Source organism: Panthera uncia, chromosome D4 (assembly GCF_023721935.1).
Source record: "Panthera uncia isolate 11264 chromosome D4, Puncia_PCG_1.0, whole genome shotgun sequence".
NCBI lineage: Eukaryota > Metazoa > Chordata > Mammalia > Carnivora > Felidae > Panthera > Panthera uncia.
Window position 1 is genome coordinate 48,956,046 of NC_064807.1, and position 12,789 is coordinate 48,968,834.

General features: G+C 34.2%; 1 protein-coding gene across 3 annotated transcripts in view; it reads left to right on the forward strand.

Moving 5' to 3' along the window:
• Window positions 1-9,673, forward strand: part of IFT74 (intraflagellar transport 74) — an 89,027-nt gene extending 79,354 nt beyond the window's left edge. For 2 of the 3 annotated variants that reach the window (XM_049623280.1, XM_049623352.1), the window contains exons 17-20: window positions 3,300-3,463; window positions 4,010-4,135; window positions 7,754-7,814; window positions 9,366-9,673. In XM_049623280.1, the coding sequence (XP_049479237.1) occupies window positions 3,300-3,463; window positions 4,010-4,135; window positions 7,754-7,814; window positions 9,366-9,484 (470 nt within the window). In that variant the 3' untranslated portion in view covers window positions 9,485-9,673. The remainder of the gene's footprint in view (window positions 1-3,299; window positions 3,464-4,009; window positions 4,136-7,753; window positions 7,815-9,365) is intronic. The other variant, XM_049623414.1, reaches the window with a different exon arrangement.
• Window positions 9,674-12,789: the final 3,116 nt, after the last annotated feature.

A 12,789-nucleotide genomic window follows, 5' to 3' on the forward strand; every position in this document is an offset into this window, starting at 1 on the left:
ATATTTATTTTAGCCATTCTGACAGCTGTGAGGTGATATCTCATGGTAGTTTTTGCATTTCCCTGATGATGAGTGATGTTGAGCGTCTTTTGCCTATTGACCATCTGTATGTCTTCTTTCAAAAAATGTCTGTTAATGTCTTCTCCCCATCTTTAATTGGATTATTTGGGGTCTTTTGGTGTTGACTTGTATCAGTTCTTTATATATTTTGGATACTAACCCTTTATCAGATATGTCATTTGCCAATATCTTCTTCAGTCTTCTTCAGATATTTCATCTTGAAAAAAAAGAAGAAACCTCTCCCAAGTATTCTCTGCCCAGCTCTCATCCCTCCCTTTCTGAGGTTTCACTGCCAAAGTTTTCAAAACCTTCCTCTCACTCTTGGTCCCATTTTTTTTCTTTCTATGAAATCTATTCTCAGGAAATACATCAAGGTTTTCCTGTCCAGTTAGTACAACTTGTATTTTGCAGTCTTTTTTTTTTTTTTTTTTTAATCTCTAAATAGTATTCTGCATTACAAACCACTCCTTTAGTCTTGAAATGTCTTTTCACCATGGTTTCATTTTTCTTTTACTTCTTTGGTCATTTCTTATTCTCCTTTATAGGCTCCCTCATGTCAATTTATTCTTTTAAAAATAGGTTCTGTCATGAATCCTTTTCCCTTGATGATTTCAACTCCACCCATAGTTTCAAGTGCTATGTGGATGATTTCAAAATAGTTATCTTCAAATTTCTCTCAGGGCTTTAGACGCCCGCATATATCTATACGTGTCCTGTTTACTATTTAGGTGTTTCTGAGGTAACTCGCACAACATATCCTAAGTTGACTTGAACCCTTCATTTCATTCCCTCCTACAAACAAAAGTTTAGACTTCCATCTGCCTCCCCAACCATCAACTCCTTTACCTTTAAGTTAGAAATGGAACTCTGCATTGACTCCTCTTGCTCAACCACTGTATCCAGTCAATTGCCTGTTTTGTTAACCCCAAATCCCTAATATCTCTTGAGTCCCTCCACATCTCCCCTGTATTTTTTCCTCATTTACTTCCATGTGACATAACTTTAGATTTCATATATATAGTTGTCTTTTACTGGAATATAGGTTCTATAAGGATAGGGATTTTCATATGCTTTATTCATTGCTGTATCCCCTCTGCCTAGAAGTTTGCCTGGCACACAGAAAGCACTTAATAAATATTGCTTAATGAAAAAAAAATCCCCAAAGTGTTAACACCAGTCTAAGATTTCTTATGTAGATCACTGAATCAACATTTAACTGGTCCTTCTGTATGTTAGTAATGCTTTTCTAATTAATTGTCCACATTGAAACCAGAGTGAACTTTCTGAAATTTAATTATGCCACAATTTGATTTGAAATTCATCGATTACTTACCATTGCCCTTTGGATAAAGTTTCTTTCTTTTTTTTTTTTTTTTTTGACTGTTTTTATTTTTTTTAATTTTTTTTCAATATATGAAATTTATTGTCAAATTGGTTTCCATACAACACCCAGTGCTCATCCCAAAAGGTGCCCTCCTCAGTACCCATCACCCACCCTCCCCTCCCTCCCATCCCCCATCAACCCTCAGTTTGTTCTCAGTTTTTAAGAGTCTCTTATGCTTTGGCTCTCTGCCACTCTAACCTCTTTTTTTTTTCCCCCTTCCCCTCCCCCATGGGTTTCTGTTAAGTTTCTCAGGATCCACATAAGAGTGAAAACATATGATATCTGTCTTTCTCTGTATGGCTTATTTCACTTAGCATCACACTCTCCAGTTCCATCCACGTTGCTATAAAGGGCCATATTGGATAAAGTTTCAATTCCCTTTTTTCATTTATAAAGCCCTTCATGAACTGAAATTCTTCCCACTTTGAACTTTGGGTCCTAATCATACTTAACTTTTATTATTTGCTTAGGTGTACCTCGCTTTCTCACCTCTAAACTTGGCATATATTGGTTGTGTTGCCTGGAGCACATTCACTTCTTGGTTTGGTGGATTCCTAATCCTTAAGGCTTCACTCAGTTAAAAGGCATATATTTAGAGAGTTCTCTTAGTCCCATATGCTCTTATGGCACTCTGTATTACTCTTTTCATGGTAGTTGTCTAACTTATTGTAAATCCTTACTTTAATATCCTGGTTCTACCTCTAGAATATAGCTCCTTGAGCAAAATCAATGTCTCTGTTGATCTCCATATTATTCTTAGCACCTAGCACATAGTAGATGCTCAATACTTTTGCAACAAAGAATGAGACACACACTCCCTCTTAAACACACATATATTTATAGTCAGTCCTCATTCATGATTCTGTATTTGTGAAATTACTTACTCACCATAATTAATTTGTACCCCAAAATTAATACTTGTAGCACTTTAATGATCATTTGTGGACATGTGCAAAGTCAGGAAAAATTTGTATTGCCTGACATACATTTTTCAGTGGAGGTCAAATAAGGCAACACGCTGCCTTCTTGTTTTAATCCTCATACTGTGAACAAGTATCCTTTTTGTGGCATATTTGGTGCCACTTTTTGCCACAGTTTTATACTTTTTGTTGGTGATTCTCCTGTATAATATGGCTCCCAAGCACAATGCTGAAGTGTTGGTTCGTGTTCTAAGCCCACTATTCCTAAGAATATTGTAAGGCAATGTGCCTTACAGAGAATATGTGAGTTAGGTTAGCTTTGTTCAGGTATAAGTTGGCCTTGAATTCGTTATATATTAAATAAGGTATGTTTAAACAGAAACACACACAAAACAAGGTTATGTATTAGTTGATGGATGAAAATATTGTGACCAGGGGCTCTCAGGAACCTAACCCTGTATCACCCATAGGAGCAAATGATTTAGTATTTGCTAACCTAGTATTTATAGTAACTTTATGGAATATAACTACCATAAGTAATGAGAATTGACTGTATATGTAGGTACAAAATTTTGCTACATATATATGTATATAAATATATAATGTTTCCTAATTTGCTTTCATGCCCGTATTAAAAATAATGGGTCTCATAATATATGTTATATTATTAAGTAAGAAAAAAAAAACCTGTGTGTTCTTGAATGTTTGTATGAGAATGGAGACAAGTATGTTGTATATATCAGGTTATGTTGGTTACCTGGAGGAAGAGTATTTTTTTTCTTTGTAATTTATCTTTGTATTGTCTCGTTGGTTGTAATGAAACACGTTTCTTTTGCAGGTACTCTGTAAAACATGATTTTTAATGGTTGCATTGTATTTGTCTTTGTGAAAGGAATAAAGTTTTGACTATGGTTTTGAATTTTCTTATGTTTCAGATAGTCAGCGTCTACAGTTGGATCTACAGAAAATGGAGCTTCTGGAAAGTAAGATGACTGAGGAACAGCATTCTCTGAAAAGCAAAATTAAGCAAATGACAGCTGATTTGGAAACATATAATGATTTGCCAGCTTTAAAATCATCAGGTGAAGAAAAGAAAAAGGTAAATGGTGACAGTCTTACAGAATTATGATACAAATGTTTTTTTTTAACAAATTAATATGTATGTAGTTTATAGAATTTACTATTTTCAGTTGATTATTTGATATATAAGCTAAGAAAAAAATAAAGATGTTTACATATGTAGTAGGAATTTAGAGAGATACAAGTTTTAAACAAAAGGCAAAAGCGAGGGATAGAGCATTTCAACAGATATGAACTTTGTTAAATGCAGGTTTGATTATGATATTTCCCTACTTAAGACTTTATTATTAGTGGCTTTTCTTTGCTATTTACATTAAAATAAATTATTTAAATTAAATTAAATTTGGTTGGATAAGAACATATATATAGCAGCCTTAATACAGTTAATACTGATTTCACTTATTATAACTCAAAAGGTAATTTTACAAACAAGTTTTAGAGTAATTATAATCTTGGTAGAATTTAACCAGACTATCATTGAAATTATTTAAGTAGGAAATAATTTATATAGGCTTACTAGATATTCACTGAAGTCTATTATTTACTTCCATTTGGATCTATCTAGAAATTACATCAGGAGAGAACAGTATTAACAACCCGTAGAAATGCCTTTAAGAAAATAACGGAGAAGCTAAATGTAGAGTATGAGACGCTAAAAACACAATTGCAAGAAAATGAGACACATTCTCAGGTAAAAAGAAAAAAAAGACTGAAGTTTATTTCTGTTTTTAAACTGTCTGTCCCATGTTCTTAATCTATATTTCCACCCCAAAACAATTTTTTCTTTAAGTTGTTTTGTTTATCTTCCAGACTTTCTGGTTTTGAAGATAGCCAGACTGTGTACAGTCTCCACTCAGAAGTGAATTTACTTTTGCTCTTCTTCTATAAGCCTATATTGAAGGGCACTCTGTTCTAGGCCCTGTTCTAGGCATAGCTGTTATGATAATAGCTTTTAAAAATTTCAAAACTCAAGCATTTTGAATGGAGAAACTTTGCTAAATCATAAAAACCACAAATAAAGAAAATAAACCTTAATGACTAATATCTCACAGAAGAAATAATTCTTGTCCTTTTTGTGTAGGTCCTTCTAGTCTCTGTGTGTATGTTATATGTACACACACTTTATACGTACACATAAGTATATGTGTATTTCTATATATTTAAAGAAATGGTATCATATGGTACATATTATTTAGAAACTTGTTTCTAATAAGCACTTTCCCTTGTCAGTAGATTTTTAAAAAATACGATTCTATATGATATTTGACTTCATGGATATAATTTTCGGAAGCAGTTCCATATTGTTGCACATTTAGTTATTTTTAGTTTTAAAACTGTTTAATGCTGTAAAAATCAGTCCTGTACTTGAACTACTTGATTTACATTTCTGATTATTTACACAGGATGCATAGACAAGCCCCCTTGTCATATCATTCATCCTACTGACAGAGTTACCTGAACACTGTCAGAAGTTTTTTAGATTAAGTGCCCTGTCTGAGAGGATAGAGATGATTTCTGTCTCATTCACTTTCTTCTTACACTGTGCCAGGGGTTTGCACATAATAGGTGTTCAAAAAGTATTTGTTGGAGGATTAAATGAAGCATGTGTGATGTGTACAAAATCAGTAATTATGGTCTGATAGGGATTGATCATTCTCATGTCTAATTAGTATACACACATTAGGAATTTGTAACTATGATTTATTGACACTAAATGCATGAAAAATTATTCTTTTCTTTATTTGGTAATATGATCATGATAGGCAATCACTGTTAATATTTTGGTATAATATCTTTGTAAACTTTTTCCTGTGCAGTTCTATACCCATTTTATATTGTTTTTCCAAAAATCAAATTCTATGCATATAGTCTTTAAACATTAATTTTCTCACTTAAATATTTCAAGATCTTTTTTTGATGATTTTTTATGACAGCTATATATGGATTTACCATTTTAAAGACAAAGATATACCTTATATTCTTTTTGAAAGGGGTGGAGTCTCATCAGAGTTTGCCACAACTAAAAGCTTAGAAATCACTAATTTTTTTACTCAAATTTATCAGTTATTCTGTCTCTACTTCATGATGTACAGGTCTAGATATAGATTTGTAAGTGGCACAGTTATCCTAGGCTGTTTAGAGTGGTGATGGATGCTGAAGAAATGCAAGAAAAAGTTTATGAGGCTATTGTCTTAAATGGTTCTTAGGAAAAAATATTGATATACTTAAGGAGGAAAACACCTGACAAACACAATTTCTTAGACCCAGTCAGTGGCTACCTTGTTTATTCCCACATCAAGTACTAATCATATACTTAACACCATATACTGGTAACAGGAATTCATAACATAACTCACAATTTACAGTCCTTCTCTGTATTATTTGTTGCTTTTTGAGAATCCCTACTGATCACATAAAATCTGGTCCCATTATCTTTCACAACTGTTTTCTTGAAAACTTTTTTGACACCTATAAATAATTTTCATAACAGACTTTTTTGAGGAATGGCTATTATTTACTTGATATCATTTAAACAATATTCATACTGAAACAAACTATAAAACTCTTAGTAGAAAACATAGGGATAAAGCTCTCATGGGGCGCCTGGGTGGCTCAGTCGGTTAAGCGTCCAACTTCAGCTCAGGTCATGATCTCGTGGTCCATGAGTTTGAGTCCCATGTTGGGTTCTGTGCTGACAGCTCGGAGCCTGGAGCCTGCTTCAGATTTTGTTTTCTCCTCTCTCTCTGTCCCTCCCCTGCTTGCTCTCTCAAAAATAAATAAACATTAAAAAAAATTTTTTCAAGCTCCTTGACATGAGTCTTGGTAGCAGTGTTTTGGTTATGATACCAAAAGTTGAAGTAACAAAGGCAAAAATAAATACGTATGCCTAATCGAACTAAAAATCACAGCAAAAGAAACAATCAAAATGAAAACAACTTACAGAATGGGAGAATATATTTGCAAATCATATATCTGATAAGGGGTTAATATCCAGAATATATAAAGAACACACAACAGACTGTTTAATTAAGTTGTAGGAAAAAAAAAGATTAATGCTTCAAGATATCCTCGGAGGTTTAAAGGCGAGTCACTAAATACACGTGTATAATATAGAAGGAAGTTGACCTTTACATAGTGTTGCTTTTATAGCATTATTCATTTAGCACTTAAGAGGTCTGCTGCATTCTAAGAAGGCCACCTCTTTGTATGAAACAAAGAGGAAAAGTTTGGTACTTGACTTTGCAAAAGGTTATTAGAGATTTATTGCCAAAAATGCTGACTGCTTCCTTAAGTTCATCTTAACTTTGAGTTCCCTGCTGGGGAGCTATATCTGATTTAATAGTGTTAACTCATGGCACATACAGTTTATACAATTAATTAGGATTTATCATAATATTTAGATTTATCTCTTTAGAAGAAACAATGAGATGGATGCTACCTTAAGACTGAACATATGCCCTTAAAATAATTTTAACATGAGAGTAGAAAGAAATATTAATGCTGCTTCAGTTATCAGATTCTTAAAAATGATCATTACCTCTTAGAAATGTCCATGCACAATGTTATTTTAATGTTTCATTTTTCAGACAGTCTTTTGCTTAGGAAAAGTACTATGTGCATCTTAAAAAAGAAAGACCATAACCCAGAGTTACAAGGTTAATTAAATCAGAAAAACAATTTAATTCTATAACAGTAAAATTGTCTTCTGAGGAAGCAACCATCAATATAATATCCACATTAGTTTCCTGTTGATGCAGAAATTATTGTAACAGCGCCAGCTTTTTACCAACCCTCTTATAATCTTCACACTGCAGCTCTGCTCTTATCACAGCTTGTGGAATTAGACAGGAAATTTAGCCCTGGAAATAAGGAAGTTACTCCTATATAGTTGAACCTTTGACAGTGTTAGAATATATATCACATTTGTGGCATTAGACTTCCAGATTTCAAGGAGAGATTCCCATTATGTCCTATTCTTTTCTTTCTAGTTCTTTTAGGAAAGGGAAAAAATCATAAATTGTCTTTCAGTTGGCACATTCATTGGCATAATAAATATTGTAAATGCTTTCCAATTAAAATAAACATATAGAGTAAAACCTGTTGTCAAATTCAACATTGTATTTATTAATGTATTTACGGTTGTTTAATCTTTTCTAATTTTCTTTTTTGTGTACCATGGCTTTATCTCACTAAAATGCAAGGAGTTGATAAGACTTAAAATTGGATGTTTTTTTCCTTATCCTCTTAAAAGGGTGTATAATTGTTCTGAATGTGGGTACTGTTTAACATTGTTATTTTGTGTTTTTAGCTTACAAATTTGGAGAGGAAGTGGCAACACCATGAGCAAAATAATTTTGTGATGAAAGAATGTATCCTTTAAGAAGCTGCAAATGAACTTGACTAAGTGATTTTTTTTCCTAGGAATTTCTTTAAAGGTTGAAATGAAATGAAATTTAACATACATCTATCAAATATCACTGAGCCAAACTATGTGGGTCATAAATAAATAAGAGTTAGTCTCTAGTCTACAGTAATTAGGGTATGTCTGTACCTTGGATATCCGGGCAGGAGAGGGAGGTAAACCGAATAGTCTCCTGAGAAATTTGACCTTCAAGCTCATTTGTGTTTCAGCCAATTCAACCTCACGTTTCTACTAAGGTGGAACTTATATCCCATCTTCTTACTTATCTTTTTGTGCTACTATATAGGAGAAGGAAACAGCTACTGAGGGCATGTGTTGTGAAGTTGTAAGAAACGTTTCCCCAAAACTTATTTTCAGTTCCCTTCTTTGACCCATTAAGGACATCTCTGCTTGGAAAAATAGCTCCTGACTCATTGGTGGTATAGATTCTCCTCTAGGAAACTGCTGAACTTTAGCTCAGGGCGGCATGGATCCCAGCTTATCTCCAGATGAAATACATCAGGAGCTCTGTTCCCACAATAGGGCAACTTGGTTTAAAAGCAGAAGACTCCCGGGGCGCCTGGGTGGCTTGGTCCATTAAGCGCCTGACTCTTGGTTTCAGCTCGGGTTATGATCACAAGATCAAGCCCCATATCAGGCTCTGGGCTGAGCATGGAGCCTGCTTGGGATTCTCTCTCTCTCTCTCTCTCTCTCTCTCTCTCTCTCTCTTTCTCTCTCTCTCTCTCTCTTTCTCTCTCCCTCCTTCCCTCCCTCCCTCTCTCTCTGTCCCTCCTTGCGTGCTCTCACTCCCCCTCTCTCAAAATAAATAAATAAACATTTTTTTTTAAAAAGAAGATTCCCACACACAATATACTTTAGTCCAGCCGTCTAGTTTTATGCAACACAAAGTAGGCGATTTTGAAATACAGTGAAGTCTAAAGACTTCTGAAATTGTGAGGTACTCTAGAGAACATGGTTCTTCTGAACGTTCAGCTGTTTTCAGAACAGAATTAGATTGAGATGCATAACATATTAACTATAAAAAAACTTTTATAGTATAAGTGTACTTTTTTTTTAGAGTTAAATATTTTTTTTAATGTTTATTTTTGAGAGAGAGTGTGTGTGCACACATGAGCAGGGAAGAGGCAGAGAGAGAGAGGGAGACACAGACTCCAAAGCAGGCTCCAGGCTCTAGGCTCTGAGCTGTCAGCACAGAGCCCAATGTGGGGCTCAAACTCATGAACTGCAAGATCATGACCTGAGCTGAAGTTGGATGCTTAACTGACCAAGCCACCCAGGTGCCCCTGTAGGTGTACTTTTGTGAAACAAGTTTTGCTTGGCCTTTTAGGTTTTAAATGATCTTAATCTACTATATTTTTCCTATATATTCTAATTGTGCTTTTTCTGTGCTGTTTTCAGTTTTCAATAAGAAAAATACCAGTATGAATTGGTTCCTTCCAAAGCCAAAATAGATCACTATTTTTGTTGATCAGTGTTCTCCCTTAACTCATGTAATTAGTTATAGCAACCAAGAGTCAAGAGAGTGATTACCAGTCAATTATGAAGACTGTGACCAAGCAGATTGCAGAGTACAATAAAAACCTTGTGGACGCTCTACATAGCATGAGCAGAAACTGAGTCTGAACCAACTGCAAGTCTCTGTAGTAGTGTCCTCTAGATACTAAACTTTGGACAAGCTGACTGAAAAAAAATAGCTTACCCTTGAAGAGTTTTACCTAAAATGTTTGAGTGCTATAATTTTTGTGACTGCTTTGAAGAGTGTATTTTAAATAGTATAATAGTTCAATAAAAAGTTTTTACATTAAAGTATCTTTTTATGATATTTGTATTTGTTCATGTGGGTGATAAAAATGTCTCAAACAACCTAGAGATAAACTGTAAGTGGCCATTGAGATTCATTTTAGTTGGTATAATCTGTCCATGGCAGCAAATGACATCATTTTTTTTTAATATACCATCTCTAGGGGGGGGATACAAGGAATGTGATTCTTATTTAGCATATATATCAGTCTTGTCAATTTTTGCTTCTAGAAAAAGTAAGAATAGAAGGGAGATGTTTAGCTTTGAGCTTTATTTCTCAAATAGGGTATATTTGATGTATTTTAGGGAATATAGGGTTGCAGGTAAATATATTAACACATTTTTTGTATATCAGTTATCCCTAAAGATTCAGAAGTAAAAACTTTAACCTTTGCATTTTAAAAATATTTTCTAACATGTATATGCTAGGAAAAACATGAAGTTTAAAAGAAATGTTGCACTTATGGCTGTTACTGTTCATTGCCACTCTGGAGTATACATTCACTCTTTTGGACTAGAAGTAGATTAATTTGTAAGCATTGCCCAAACATTTGAAAAGAAAATCTAGAAGAGGTAGATTTGTATAGTATAAATCTGGGAGACATTACAGTAACTAAAAATGTATCCTGTCTTGTGGTCAGGAATTAGTTATCTTGGCCAGTATAAAATATTTCTCAAAACCTTCCTTCTTTTGCTCTGATTTCATGTTCCTCAAATACCTCCACTTTTCAGTATTCCTGAAACACAAGCATATTGGTTTCTTTATAAAAGGGGTGGGGGGAGCTTTACCAAGATATAATTTACATACTATCAATTTACCCATGCATATTACTTCCTTGAAGTAAATATCACCATAAATTCTTCAACTTTAGTCTGTGTGAGATTAGGTAGAGGGGTGAGCATTGTTGATTTTGGTTAACTCTGAAGTACTAATCTGGTTGAAGATCCTGGATGGCAATACATTCGTTACAGTGGAATTCCTAAAATGTGTTCCTCAGATCCTGAGCAACTCAGGTTATTAATAGGTGTTTGGCCATCAAAGGATTCATTGTCAAAGAAGTTTGAAAAACATGGTGTGAAACAAAGGTAAATTGTCTTCCATCTCCTTGACTGTTCAGAGCCCTTAATATGGTAATGTGCAGTAAGATTGAGAAGAGTATATATATTCTATTTAATTTTTTTTTCCTGAGTGGTGGGATTCTGGTTGTTTTCATCTTCCTTGGACTTTTTGGTCTAAAAATTTTGGTTCAGAATCATCTATCATGTACATAGAATATTTAGAAATGCAACAAAAATTCAAATAAAGTTCTGTATGCAGTTAGTATTTTAACTTGTGGAAAGGAGATGTGATAATAAGACAACTCGGCAGTCACTAAACTAGATATGACCCAGTCTTCACCCAGAAAGAAGGTAGGAGGAAGATTGTCCTATATGCATTTGCATTATAACAATGAGAAGCTTGGCAGAAAAAAAAAAAAAAACTTCTTGAAAAAGGCAAGGTTTCCAACCTTCGTTCTAAATTACTCATATATGATATTTGTGGAACATAATTGAGCAGGATTTCTTTAAAACGTGTTATCTGAGGGAAATTCTCAGTAATGTCTCTTCCTTCCTCTCAGAGCTTTTCAACAAATCCAACAAGAATATTTCTCTGCTAGGATAGCTTTAGAGGCTACTATCTGCATGAACCGGTTCTTCCTCAGTCAGTCACATTTGCTCAGTGAGTTCCATTCCTGTTAAAACAACACCTTGTAAGTCATATGGAAAGAAGCTGCGGACTGAACAAACATGCTGAGTAGTTTTACTAATGAAAATCAACATGGGAAAGTTAGCAAGTCTTTGTTTTTCTCATCCTTATCCTTTATCAATAAATAAACATGAGTTCTTGATATTCTTTCGCTAAGTGGAGAGTCCTTGATTTGGACCACATTCTGATCTAATGTTTAAGTGTAAAATTCAGTGCAAGGTTAGAGGATTAGAACATGGAGTAATGCCATTCGCACTAGAAATAAAAGACCAGTTAGTAGAAGCTCCTGGGATTCTTGCTGTCTCCTTACCAGTAAATTAGAACATTTAGATGGATCACTAGAGAATAGTCATCTATTTTACTATTGTTGTAATCTTTCATTTTCATGCACTTTTCTACATAAAAGTAGGTTATGTCTTTGAATTACAGATTCATGGTTTGAGAACTGATATTGAAAATCTTTTTTTTTAATGTTTATTTTTGAGAGTGAGTGTGTGTGCGCGTGAGTGGGGGAGGGGCACAGAGAGCAGGCAACAGATTCTGAAGCAGGCTCCAGGCTCTGAGCTTCAGCACAGAGTCAGACACAGGATTTGAATTTACAAACAGTGAGATCATGACCTGAGCCAAAGTCTAACACTTAACCGACTAAGCCACCCAGACACCCCTGAAAATCCTTAAAAAGATAATTTTTTTTTTTAAGTAAGCTCTATGCCCGACAAGGGGCTCAAACTGATGACCCCAAGATCAAGAGTCACATGTTTCACTGACTAAGCCAGGCCAGGAGCCTTAAAAGACAATTTTTAATGTAAAGTTTTCATGTAATGTCAGATTTTTCTTAAATGTTTGCTATTTATAATTTTGTAAACATTTGTCCATGTCATTATATATTTTTTGCAACATGTTAAGTTTGATGCATATTATTCTGTTACACAAGTATTTTCTAAAAACAAATCCCATATTATTGAATGAGGTTTGTGGTATAGGAGTTAAGCATAAATTTTGGATTGGGTAACTGAATTGGAATCACAACTCTCCTACTAACTTGTTATATGACCTTGGGAAGTTACTTAGTCTCTGAATTTCAGTTTCTTCACCCGTAAAATGAGTAGTGCTTAACTCCTAAGATTGGGTTGAAGAGTAGGTGGAATCCAAGGCTTTTGACAAAACTAGCTTTTAGAAGGTGGCATGCTATTAGCAGTGTGCAAGAGTGCTTGTTTCCCTGCACTGTCACCAACACAGGTGTTATCCAGGTTGACAATGCACTACCTCATTTGATTTAGTTTTTTAAAATAAACTAAACTGCCTCCATTACTATAATTAGAAACTTTATTGTGTTTTAATTAATATGCAGAATATTTTTAATATTAAAAAACTG